The 11,627-nt window shown below is 34.1% G+C and overlaps 1 protein-coding gene across 1 annotated transcript; it reads left to right on the top strand.

The window, feature by feature from the left end:
• Positions 1 to 549: 549 nt before the first annotated feature.
• On the top strand, positions 550 to 7,082 carry LOC115952737 (tropinone reductase homolog). Its single transcript, XM_031069961.1, has 5 exons — positions 550 to 638; positions 742 to 949; positions 5,988 to 6,204; positions 6,283 to 6,389; positions 6,778 to 7,082. Exons 1-5 carry the CDS (start codon positions 550 to 552, stop codon positions 6,949 to 6,951), a joined length of 795 nt encoding a protein of 264 aa, XP_030925821.1. The 3' UTR covers positions 6,952 to 7,082.
• The last annotated feature ends 4,545 nt before the right edge of the window (positions 7,083 to 11,627 follow it).

Genomic DNA, 11,627 nt, shown 5'->3' with positions numbered 1-11,627 from the left:
TTGATCTCAAAAGACCAAGTCCAATTTGGGACAATCAAATGGGAAAAATCCACCCCCCGTGCCCTGGCCCTACGTTTCTCCGCTTCTTTTCTAATTTTAGATTGAATAAAATGGAATCTGCCCCTTGGTGCCTTCGAATGGGCCCTGGCCCTAGTTTTCTCCGCCTCTTTTCTAATTTTAGATTGAATAAAATGTAAGCTGCCCCTTGGTGCCTTTGAATTTTCGATCAAGGTTTGGACTTTGGATTCAGTTCTAGAAGGACGGCAGACGGTAACTAAGTGATACTGTTTAACGATTTGTGGTTTGACTTTATATATATTCTACACTATCCTTTTGGGTTTTTTAATACTGCTCCTAAGCTAAGCAAGAATAGCATAAATCATAGTATATGGTAGTAGTTAACAATTTTTTATTTAATTTTCAGGTAGTAACAGGCAATTTGATTATATAAAGAGTATTCGAGGGTTGTTTTTCTAAGCAGAGTACCCTTTCTTATTACTTCTGCTTGTAAGAATTTGCCTTTGGAATACTTGAAAGGAGAAGAAGAATATGGCAGAAGCTGAGCCGAGTTTCAAGGACCCAAGATGGTCTCTTAAGGGCGTGACTGCTCTTGTCACTGGTGGAACCAAGGGCATTGGGTTAGCTTAGCCTTAGCCGGCCATATATCTCTTTCTCTCCTGCTGTTTTTTCACGTTTCTTTCTAAATTCCAATTCTATTTGTTCATTTGAACTATTCATCAGGTATGCCATAGTGGAAGAGCTAGCTGCACTTGGAGCGGCAGTGCATATTTGTTCCAGGAACCAAACAGAGATCAGTGAGAGGGTAAAAGAATGGGAGAGTAAAGGGTTCAAAGTAAGTGGCTCAGTTTGTGACCTGACATCAAAAGCTCAGCGGGAGGAGCTGATTCAGACTGTGTCCTCTGTTTTTCATGGCAAGCTCAACATCCTCGTAAGCTTAGCACCTACAAACTCTTCTCTCTTTCTCATCCTCTTATTTTCTTCCCCCTAAGATTTTGGTTGATAGTCCTTAGATTTTACTTTAAATCATTATAATTAAATTTACAAACTTCCTTTTGTCCCAGAAATTTCTGCAAAAAGTAACAAGAGAAAACGGATAGTTTAAGATTTATGATGACATTCTTCTTAAGGTTTAATTAATTTTTTGATAATTTGAATAGTTACAGCAGAGGAAACAGATAATAACAAGAGAAACCGGATAGTTTAAGATTTATGATGACATTCTTCTTATTACAATCCGCATAGATAAGGTTTAATTAATTTTTTGATAATTTGAATGGTTACAGTAGAGAGGGGGATTTGAACTAGGGTGGCAATTCTTGTTCATGTTGTGTTGATCAATTAGTATTAAACTATATGGGTCAACACTAACCCGACACGTTTATTAAACGGGTCAAGATTCTCCAACCCTAACACAATCTATGTATTAAACGGGTCAGTTGTGTCGATTTATTTATCAGATCGAAAAAAAAAAATACAAAGTTTAGTATTAACCAAATTGATCTAAATTATGAAAAACCTAAAAAATACATTTTCTAATATAAAATTAAGAACTAACGAGTAAATATATCACAAATAATCATTTAAAATTAGAACATATCTCAATATCACAAACAATCAATCACAATATGTTAATGAAAATAAACCATAACAACTAATAAGTTTATATATCTAGAGTTTGAAGGGTATATTTGTAAAATATCATTTAATTAAATGGGTCAAACGGGTTCCAAGGATTGGACACTAACCCGACCTATTTATTAAATGGGTCTATTGTATCAACTCGAATATGAGACGAACCCATTAAATCTCAATCTATAACCTGCTAATTTCGTGTCAAATTGTGTCGTGTTCACGAGTCATGTCAAATTTTACCACCCCTAATTTGAACCTTAAATATAATGGACACACTAAAAAATGCTAACCAATTGAACTACAAGATTCTTTAAACGGGTATATTTGTAAAATATCATTTAATTAAACGGGTCAAATGGGTTTCAAGGATTGGACACTAACCCGATCTATTTATTAAACGGGTCTATCGTATCAACTCGAATATAAGACGAACCCATTAAACCTCAACCTATAACCTGCTAATTTCATGTCGAATTGTGTCGTGTTCACGAGTCGTGTCAAATTTTGTCACCCCTAATTTGAACCTTAAATATAATGGACACATTAAAAAATGCTAACCAATTGAACTACAAGATTCTTAATAGGTTTATTTATTTATTTGAAAACCAGATAGACAAAATGATAATCTTCTAATTAGGACCAATTATTACCTAGCCTAGACACGTTTCATACCTTAACTTTGTTTTGGTTGTGATCAATGGAAAATCTCTTTCAAAAGTCAACAAAAAATTTTAAAACAAAAAACAAAACAAAAATTTGGCTCTTCAAGTTTAACATAAACCACTTTATCGCGTTGGTGCCTTTATCCCTTCCAATTTTTTTCTCTTTTGAACAATCTTCTCCATTTTACTTCAAATGTAAGAACCAATTTTCCTCCTAATAGATAAGGTTTATTTATTTATATTTGATAATTTAAATAGTTACTGCAAAGAAGGAGATATTAACCCCAAAATATAATTAACACACTAGGAGATATTAACTAATTGACCTACAAAACTTCTAACGTGTTTATTTATTTATTTGAGAACTGGATAGTCAAGGTTGATATTCTTCTAATTAGGACCAATTATTATCTTGGTTAGCACCTAGACCGTATGAAACAAGTCTAGACTAGACATGTTATTGTTTTATGCCTTTCAAATGATCAATGGAAAATCTCTTTCAAAAGTCAATAAAAAATTATTAAAAAATTAAATAAGAAAAAGCAAAATAAATTTTGTCTTTTTAAGATTAACATAAAACACTTTATCATTCGTTGGTGCTTTTATCCCTTTCATTTTTTCTCTTCCACACAATCTTCTCCATTTTATTTAAAATGTAAGAACCAATTTTTGTCCAGATAAATAAGATTTATTTATTTATTTGATAATTTGAATAGTTACAATAGAAAGAGAGATTCTAACCCCAAAATATAATTGACATACTAGAAAATGTCAACTAATTGAACTATAAAACTTTTAACATATTTATTTATTTATTTGAGAATTGGATAGTCAATGTTGATATTCTTCTAATTAGGACCAATTATTATAATATTATATTGGTTAGCAATTGGACCGTATGAAACATGTCTAGGCTAGACATGTTTCATGCCTTAACTTCATTTTAGTTGCTTTATACAAAATCTCTTTTAAAAGTCAACCAAAAAAAATTATTAAAAAAGGAAAAAGAAAAGAAAAAAAAGAAGCAAAATAAAATTTTGGCTCTTTAAGGTTAACATAAACCACTTTATCATATCATTCGTTGGTGCATTATATCCCTTTTTTTTTCTACCACATAATCTTCTCCACTTTATTTAAAATGTAAGAACCAATTTTTCTCCAAGCCCGTTAAAAGACTTTCCACCAATTTAGCGATTCAAAAAATTATTTTAAACAAGTTATATGAATCATTTAATAGGTTATATGACTAAAATTACACATGATTAATTTTATCAATTGTCACATAATGAATTAAAAGAATTTGTCTCTATTTTAGAAGTAAAATTTTCTCGAAATGGAAAGAGTTCATTTTATTTATTTTCTGAATTAACATGTCATCTCTATATATTAAGAGGATTCAGAAAGTTAGTTATAGTTTTTAAAAAAATGTCAAAAATACCCTTAATCTAATAAGATAATCTTTATTCTTAAAAAATAAAAAATAGGGTTAAAATTGTAATTCAACAAAATTCAAAAAAAAAAAAAAAAACACTATAGGATAAGCTTTTTTTTCCTAAAAATTAGCATACTCTCTATTTGAATATATCCCACGCACATTTAATATATTTTATCTTAAAAATTAACATACACTAAATCTAACAATTTATTTATTTTCAAATCCTAAATTTTAATTTCTTAAAAATTTAATTATGTATAACCTCACTAACAATAAATAAATTCAAACTGAAAAATTACATTAAACTCAAAATAAAATAAAATAAACCTCATCACATGTGCTCTAGTAGTATTATAAAATTTTAAGTGACATTACATTACTTGTATTTATAAACTTATAATATTTAATTGAATTATTGAATCGATCTTCAAATAAAAAAGATCATTGCTATCGCTGCTATTATCCCTATCGCCATCATCACGATTAATTTACAGTTGCCGCTACCGCTACCACATCACCTTCACGTCGTCAATCACGATTGCTGTCAGCCTGTCACTACCACGCTATCACAGCACTATTGGTGGTTGTCACTACCACTATAAATAAAGCATTAGCTTGTTATGATTTGTGGACCATTTCATCCTACTCCTACCAAATGGTAGTAAGAAAAGAAGAAAAGTAATTAAGGATGCATCCAAACGTCATTTTCAGCTTGTCCACTAGTAATCGGTATTTGTATTTTGTAAATCCGGAAATGCTACGACTTTTTTCTTTTTCTTTTTTTCGGTAGAAAGATATGATATGATATTAAATAGGAAGAAGTTTAACAATGAATTTGGTTGTTATCTAAGGTTATAACTTCACTTAATATTTTTTATTAGATGTTAATTTTAACAAATCTACCATTAGATTATGGTTTTAAAAACAAAACCAGACGAGTTGGTTGAACCGGTTTAATCAAAAACTATGCACCAATCTAGTTCGATAAAACCCCTAAAACTAGCTAGAACCGGTCAAAAATCGAGAATTGGGAGCAAAAATAGTTCATTGACCGTACTAGTTTATAAAACCATGCATTAAATTACATTTTTTTTCTTATATACTTCATGCTTGCAAAATTTCTAAAATATCAAATGTTTAAATTTTAAATTTTTGTAGTCTAAACTTACACAAAAAAAATAAACTTATAGATCGAATAGTAAATAACATATGATTAGCATGAAATTTGATATATGTGTCAAGAACGTAAAGAACATATAATCAAACGGTTAGAATTCCCCAGTATATAGTCGTGTTAATTGTTAAGTGGAAGTTATAACTTTAGGCTACAATCAAGTTTATAGCTAAATATTGTCCAAATTAGGAGAAAGTAGCAAGTGGCATAGCCACTACAGAGTTTTGTCTGCAACTTGCACACTATAGAAAGAGGTGCTGTTGATTTGTGGCTCAAATTCAACATAAAGATTATGTGAAATTATTGAGTATATCTCTTCGATTACACCTCTTCTCATACAAAGGTGGACCCATATGAGAACCTTACACAAAAGACTCACGTTTATGTAAGATAAGAGGATGGTGTGATTCACCAGATATATTGAAGAATATTCTGAGAGGGGTTAAACTTGTTACACAAAAACTATTTTACATACACCCCTAAAAGCAACCAAAATCACAATTTCTAACATGTAAAATAGTTTGTATGTAATAAACAATTAAACATTACTCTTTTGAGATATTACACATAGTAGAAATTACAATTACCCTAAAAATGATTAATCATGGAATAACAGAGAGATGCAAATTGGATAAGATTAGTCGAAATAATCCAAATAGGATTCCCACGCAAAAAAAGTATGAACTTATGCATTGAAGACTAGCATGCCAAATCAATTCGAAGGACGGTGTTTGTTTTTATAACTTGAAAGCGTGACTTTAAATCACGTTTTCAGTTATAAATCATAATGTGTGTAAAACACAGAGTGCAAAAAACCATCTTAAAATGAAAAAATTAATACAATTAGAGATGGATTAGATCACAGAGTCATGCTGTTGGAAGACGTAGTAGTTAACAAAACTACAATATTTCCTTTCTGACTTGAGTGCTTAAGCTTCTACTGGACCTGGAGCAGCAAATGCAATTTTATGCTCCTAGATTATAATTTCTTCTTTTATCTTTCTTTGAAATCAGATTGCTTTATGGTGTCTATGCTCTTCTAAAGCTGATTTTTCTGCTTTAGGTAAACAATGCCGGAACAGTGACACTCAAAGAAGCTACAGGATATACTGAAGAAGATTACTCGACTATAATGAATACCAATGTTGAGGCTCCCTACAACCTTTCTCAACTTGCACACCCCCTTTTGAAGGAATCAGGAGCAGGAAATATTGTGTTCATATCCTCCGTCGCTGGAGTGATAGCTCTACCTAAACTTTCTAGCTATGCAGCATCCAAAGGCACGTTGTTTGTCACTAAAATAAAATGTTCTTGCTGTCAATAACTATTCTAAATTTTCTAACCTTGTTGATTTTCAGGAGCAATCAACCAAATAACAAAGAACTTGGCATGTGAATGGGCAAAGGACAATATTCGAGTAAACAGTGTCGCACCATGGGGTGTCAAAACCAACATTTTGCCAGCCGTAAGATCTTCGATCCCTGCATCTCAATGTGAATTTCATAGTTGTGTTCCATGTTTTGCTCCAAAAAAAATGTTGTGTTCCATGTTATTATTTTTCAGATGACTACTCAAAATGAAAATTGTTAGAATTGTGTAGTTAAATGATTAAATTTACCGTATTCCAATAGTTTAAATTTTTGGGAGAATCATTAATTTAACATGATATAGGAGATTCTGAATTCAATTTCTATCTCCTCTACTTTACCTCCTATTTAAAATCTCACGTGTTGGTCTCGGTAATTTAACATAAATATTTGTGGTTCCTCCTAGTTCTAGAGTTTGTCATTTTTCAAAATATATACCAAGTATTACGAATTATTAATAACATTTCAAACACCATTTTGCCTCAGGATGTTTCTCATGCCGAGGATTTTATCGAGTTACTCGCACGAACTCCTCTGGGTCGTATTGCAGAGCCTAATGAGATTTCATCAGTGGTGGCGTTTCTTTGCCTTCCCGCCGCTTCATATATCACCGGGCAAGTAATTTGTGTCGACGGGGGATACACAGTGACTGGTTTCTAGCCAATTCATACATGATTTTTCATAATCTTCTATTGTGCCAATCCATCGAGTTTGTTTTCAGCTTTACATATAAAAATAACTTCTCATAAAAGTATAATAAGAAATCAAGGGAAAAATCTTCCTCTAATTAATGTGATGTTTTATGTTGTGGGGATCAAACTTTTAACATCTTTGTGGTGAATGACGTACACCGTTTAGTCCCTTTATTTTTGGGAATGATCTCTGTCCGTAGTGCGTTCATGTTCTAATGTTTATTCCATGTTAAGCAGCAGCAGGGGCAAATATGGTGCATGCCCAAAAAAAAAAAAAAAAAAAAAAAACTAAGAAAATAAGCACTTATGTGCAGTGTATGGCACCGGCCCCAGAGCCATTTGGGCCTTATGCCCAAGTTGAACAGTATGTCCCACGGATCCTAACACTTATGTCAGATAAACTGGGCTTAAGATCCACCAAGGCCACGGAAGTAAATCCTACAGTGTCATGTCAGGCCCAAAGCCTGTTGGGCCGGTATTTGAAAAAGGTACTTATCGTCTCGTTGCCGGGAAGTTGCCCGGCACGTCCATCTCCCATGCACATGAGTGCTCGAGAAGGCCCTATCCTGGATGCTCAACGACTCCTTGGCAAACCCCGTCACCGAACATCATCCCTTCCTGGGAGTAGGAACCAGTTCCAATGCCACTCACACCACACTTTCAACTAAACATCCACTTAGCGATAACATTATTGGACCTCCATTCCCACTAGCCTTGAGAGTAATCATGATTTTCCCACTGATTTTGAACTATAAATATACGAGGCCAAGGAAAGGAAAAGGGGTGTTGAAAGTTTGAAAGGAGAGCCTCAAATCTAGATCAAGAGCTACAAAGAGTGAGGGGAAAGCAGTCCAGTGGTTGTAGAAACGTCGCTGGGTCTCTAAGTTAGAATCATCCAGAGTAGGAAAACCAAAGCCCACATTATAAGTATGTTGTAAGCCCAAGAACGAGACTGGCCCTTTAAGCTCGTTTGAGGTGCGCACATGCAGATATTAGAGAATTAAGGTAGCAAAAAAGTTGGTGAGATAAATTCAAAAATATTCTTTTTGGGTAAATTATTTTTTAAACTTTATATTTTAGGGGTTGTTTCCATATCTTTTCAAAAGCTATAAGTTAAACTTGGTAGTTTAAGACAGTTACAAATTAAATCTTATAATTTCAAACAAATTTTTTACTTTTGAAATCATTACAATTTATGCCTTGTATTTTTCAAGTTTGATTGAGGGGTTTAAATGATACAATTATTAAAGTTTGGGGTTCAATTAAAAACTCAAAACACTATAGGCTTTAATTTGTAACAACGCCTACAATATAGGGATTAAAATGTCATTGTCCATTTATTTTAATAACATTAATAAAAATCTTCTATCTCACTCTTAGTGGTCCATTTTATACTTAACTAACTCCCAAATGTCTAATTTTTTTTTTTCTATTTTAAACTTTAATTATTTTATAAGGGAAAAAAAAATATGCAGCAAACTATGAGTGATAGAGTATAAAAGGGACAATCAAAATAAAACAAAGGATTTTCAATGTAAAGACATTAGGCTAATGACATTAGGCCAGTAAAGGGATTGGGGCCTCACCTAAATGGAACACTCACTACGCTAGTGAGCCCAACCCATCAATATAAGCTAACAATTACAGGTTTGTGTTAGACATTAATATTAGGTAGTCAGACAACAAACTTGAACATAAATATGACCAATTACCTACAATTACTCCTTGTTTTAATTATCAGTATTTCTCTACAATAACTCCTTGTTTTAATTATCAATAGCTCTCTCTCTCTCTCTCTCTCTCAAAGCCAGGCCTTAGTGTCAAGCGTGTTTGATAAATGAGTCAAGCTAATAAAAAAATGTTTATGAACAAACCCAATATAAACAAAGTTAAGTGAAGACTCGTTTAAGGCTCAATAAAAGGTATGATATGAGCTTGAATAATAAGTCCAAAATGATTTTCAAAGTGGGGGTTGATCCCCTTTTATAGAGGGAACTTGAGATTTGAGGAATGTCTAGGCTCATTTTCAGTTCACGTATGAAGTGACTTCTAGTAAATCTCCTCTCTATTGTCGGTAACGCCTGAAATTGAATTCCCCGTGATACTTGCAGAATTAGTGAAAGGTGTTCAATGTCTTGTAGGTGAAGAATTGTATTTGATATAAGGACAAAATCACATTGCTTACAAGACAATTGTTAAGTTCTTGGCCAATCAAGAAGAGTTTAGAGGGAAAACAGTTACTTCAAGGGTAACTAACCTCATGAGTTGAGAGAATTGGGAAAGGGGAGAGAGAAAGAGTTGAAGAGAGAGAGCAATTGGATTAACTTTTATGCTTAATTCTTATTAAAATGCTCATCGAGTCTTATATACAAGAATGACCCTATTTTCCCTCCGAAATTGCCAAGCTAACTAACTTCCTAACTAACATGCCAGCTCAACAACTAACAAACCTAACATACAATGCAATACACCAAGTGCAATATACCAATTATCCATACATTTGTCCATATATCTGTGACTATTGCACTTAGAATTATCAATACAACCATGACTATGATACTTGGACGGCCAATCAAGAAGAGTTTAAAGGGAAGCCAGTTACTTCGAGGGTAACTAACCTCCTAAGCTGAGAGAATTGCGAAAGGGAAGAGAGAGAGAGCAATTAGATTAACTTTTCTGCTTGATTCTTATTAAAATGCTCATCGAGTCTTATATACAAGAATGACCCCTTTCCCTCCAAAACTACCAAGCTAACTAACTTCCTAACTAACATGCCAACTCAACAACTAACAAACCTAACATACAATGCAATACACCAAGTGCAATACACCAATTATCCATACATTTGTCCATATATCAATGACTATTACATAGAATTATCAATACAACCGTGACTATGATACTTGGACTCCTAACAACTATCCACTCCATTAGAACATCTTGCCCATAAGATGAGGGAACTGCTGCTAAAGTGTCAAAAGATCCTCCTAGGTAGCATCCTTAGAGGAACACCCTTGCCATTGAACCAAAAGCTGAGTAATAGTCCTCCTATGCAACTGGTGTGACATGGTCTGCAAAATTGCCACAATTTCAGAGGCAAGAACACCCTGGGAGTTGACAAAAGGCAAAAGAGCAAGGGGCACAATCTTGTGACCCAACTTAGCCTTCAAGCAAAAAACATGAAACACCAGGTGAATAGAAGAACCAACAAGAAGATCCAGCCTATAAGCAACCTCATCAACCCTTTGGATAATCTTGAAAGGGCCAAAGAACCGAGGAGAGAATTTATGAGAATCCCTATAGGCCACAAGTTGTTGTTTATAAGGTTGGAGTCTCGAGTAAACCCAGTCCCCAACCTGAAAAACTCTCTCAATTTCTTGTAAATCATACTATTGCTTCATCTTGGCGTGAGCATCTACCAAATTTTGTTTGAGCAAGGACAAAATTTGTTGCCTAGACTGTAGCACAGAATCAACAGCAGCTACCTGAGTTGTTCCTAGAATGTAATCTAGTAGTCTAAGTGGAGCAGTACCATACAGAGCCTCAAATGGAGTAAGTTTGGTGGCAATATGGTAATTGGTCTTGAACCAGAACTCAGCCAAATACAACCAATCATACCACTTAGAGGGTCTGTCAACTAAGAAAGACCTAAGATAATGCTCTAAGCTCTTATTGACAACCTTAGTCTGCCCATCAATTTGAGGATGGTAGGCAGAAGACATTGCCAACTAAAAACCTTGAAGCTTCATCAATTCAACCTAAAACTTGGCAGTAAACACAAGATCCCTATTAGAAACTAGAGAAGTAGGCATGCCATGGAGTTTCAAGACGTCCTGAGCAAAGAGATGAGCAACCTTAGCTGCAAAATAAGGATGTGAAAGTCCAATAAAATGCATATACTTTGTAAGTCTGTCAACTACCACCATAATGACATCCATTCTCTGAGATTTAGGCAATCCATCTACAAAATCCATACTTACTGCAGACCAAGGCTTATCAGGAATAGGCAAGGGCTGCAACAAACTAGCAAGATGATAGGTTTCATGCTTCATTTGTTGACATACTCCACACTCCCTAATATGTGTCTTCAAATTAACTTTCATTCCCTGCTAGAAAAAATCTTGCCTTAGTCTATGATAAGACTTTAGAAACCCAGCATGCCCTCCCAAGGGAGTATCATGCACCAAATGAAGTACTTTGGGTATTATAACACAAATAGGCCATAGAAACACCCTCCTTTTATAAAGAATTAGGCCATTATGCAGTGAAAAAGATCTAGGACAGACTGCATCAAACTACAAGTCCTTGAGGATTTGCTGAGCTTCGAGAGAAGAAGCATAACTAGCCTTCAACTTCTTAATCCAAGAAGGGCAAGGAAAAAAAATCAAGCATAGGGAAGCTGAAGATGAAACCTGATCTACATCTCCTTCAAGGTCATCATCCACCCTTCTAGAAAGGGCATCAACAACCCTATTCTCACAACCTTTCTTATACTCTACAACAAACAAATAGCCTAGGAGCTTAGCCAACCACTTTTGCCGAGCTGGAGTAGCAATCTGTTGTTCCAAGATGTACTTCAAGCTCTGTTGGTCTGTTTTGATGACAAATGGTCTTCCCAACAAGTAAGGCCTCCACTTGTGCACA

Source organism: Quercus lobata, chromosome 7 (genome assembly GCF_001633185.2).
Source record: "Quercus lobata isolate SW786 chromosome 7, ValleyOak3.0 Primary Assembly, whole genome shotgun sequence".
Taxonomy (NCBI): domain Eukaryota; kingdom Viridiplantae; phylum Streptophyta; class Magnoliopsida; order Fagales; family Fagaceae; genus Quercus; species Quercus lobata.
The sequence above is the reverse complement of the archived record's forward strand: the minus strand, read 5'-3'. Positions and strand labels throughout refer to the sequence as shown.

Bases quoted from the DNA above. Each gene is read 5' to 3' on its own strand.
- LOC115952737 (XM_031069961.1), top strand. From the start codon at position 550: ATGGCAGAAGCTGAGCCGAGTTTCAAGGACCCAAGATGGTCTCTTAAG. The intron at 639-741 runs GTTAGCTTAGCC...ACTATTCATCAG, and splicing joins GGTGGAACCAAGGGCATTGG to GTATGCCATAGTGGAAGAGC. The intron at 6,205-6,282 runs GCACGTTGTTTG...GTTGATTTTCAG, and splicing joins TAGCTATGCAGCATCCAAAG to GAGCAATCAACCAAATAACA.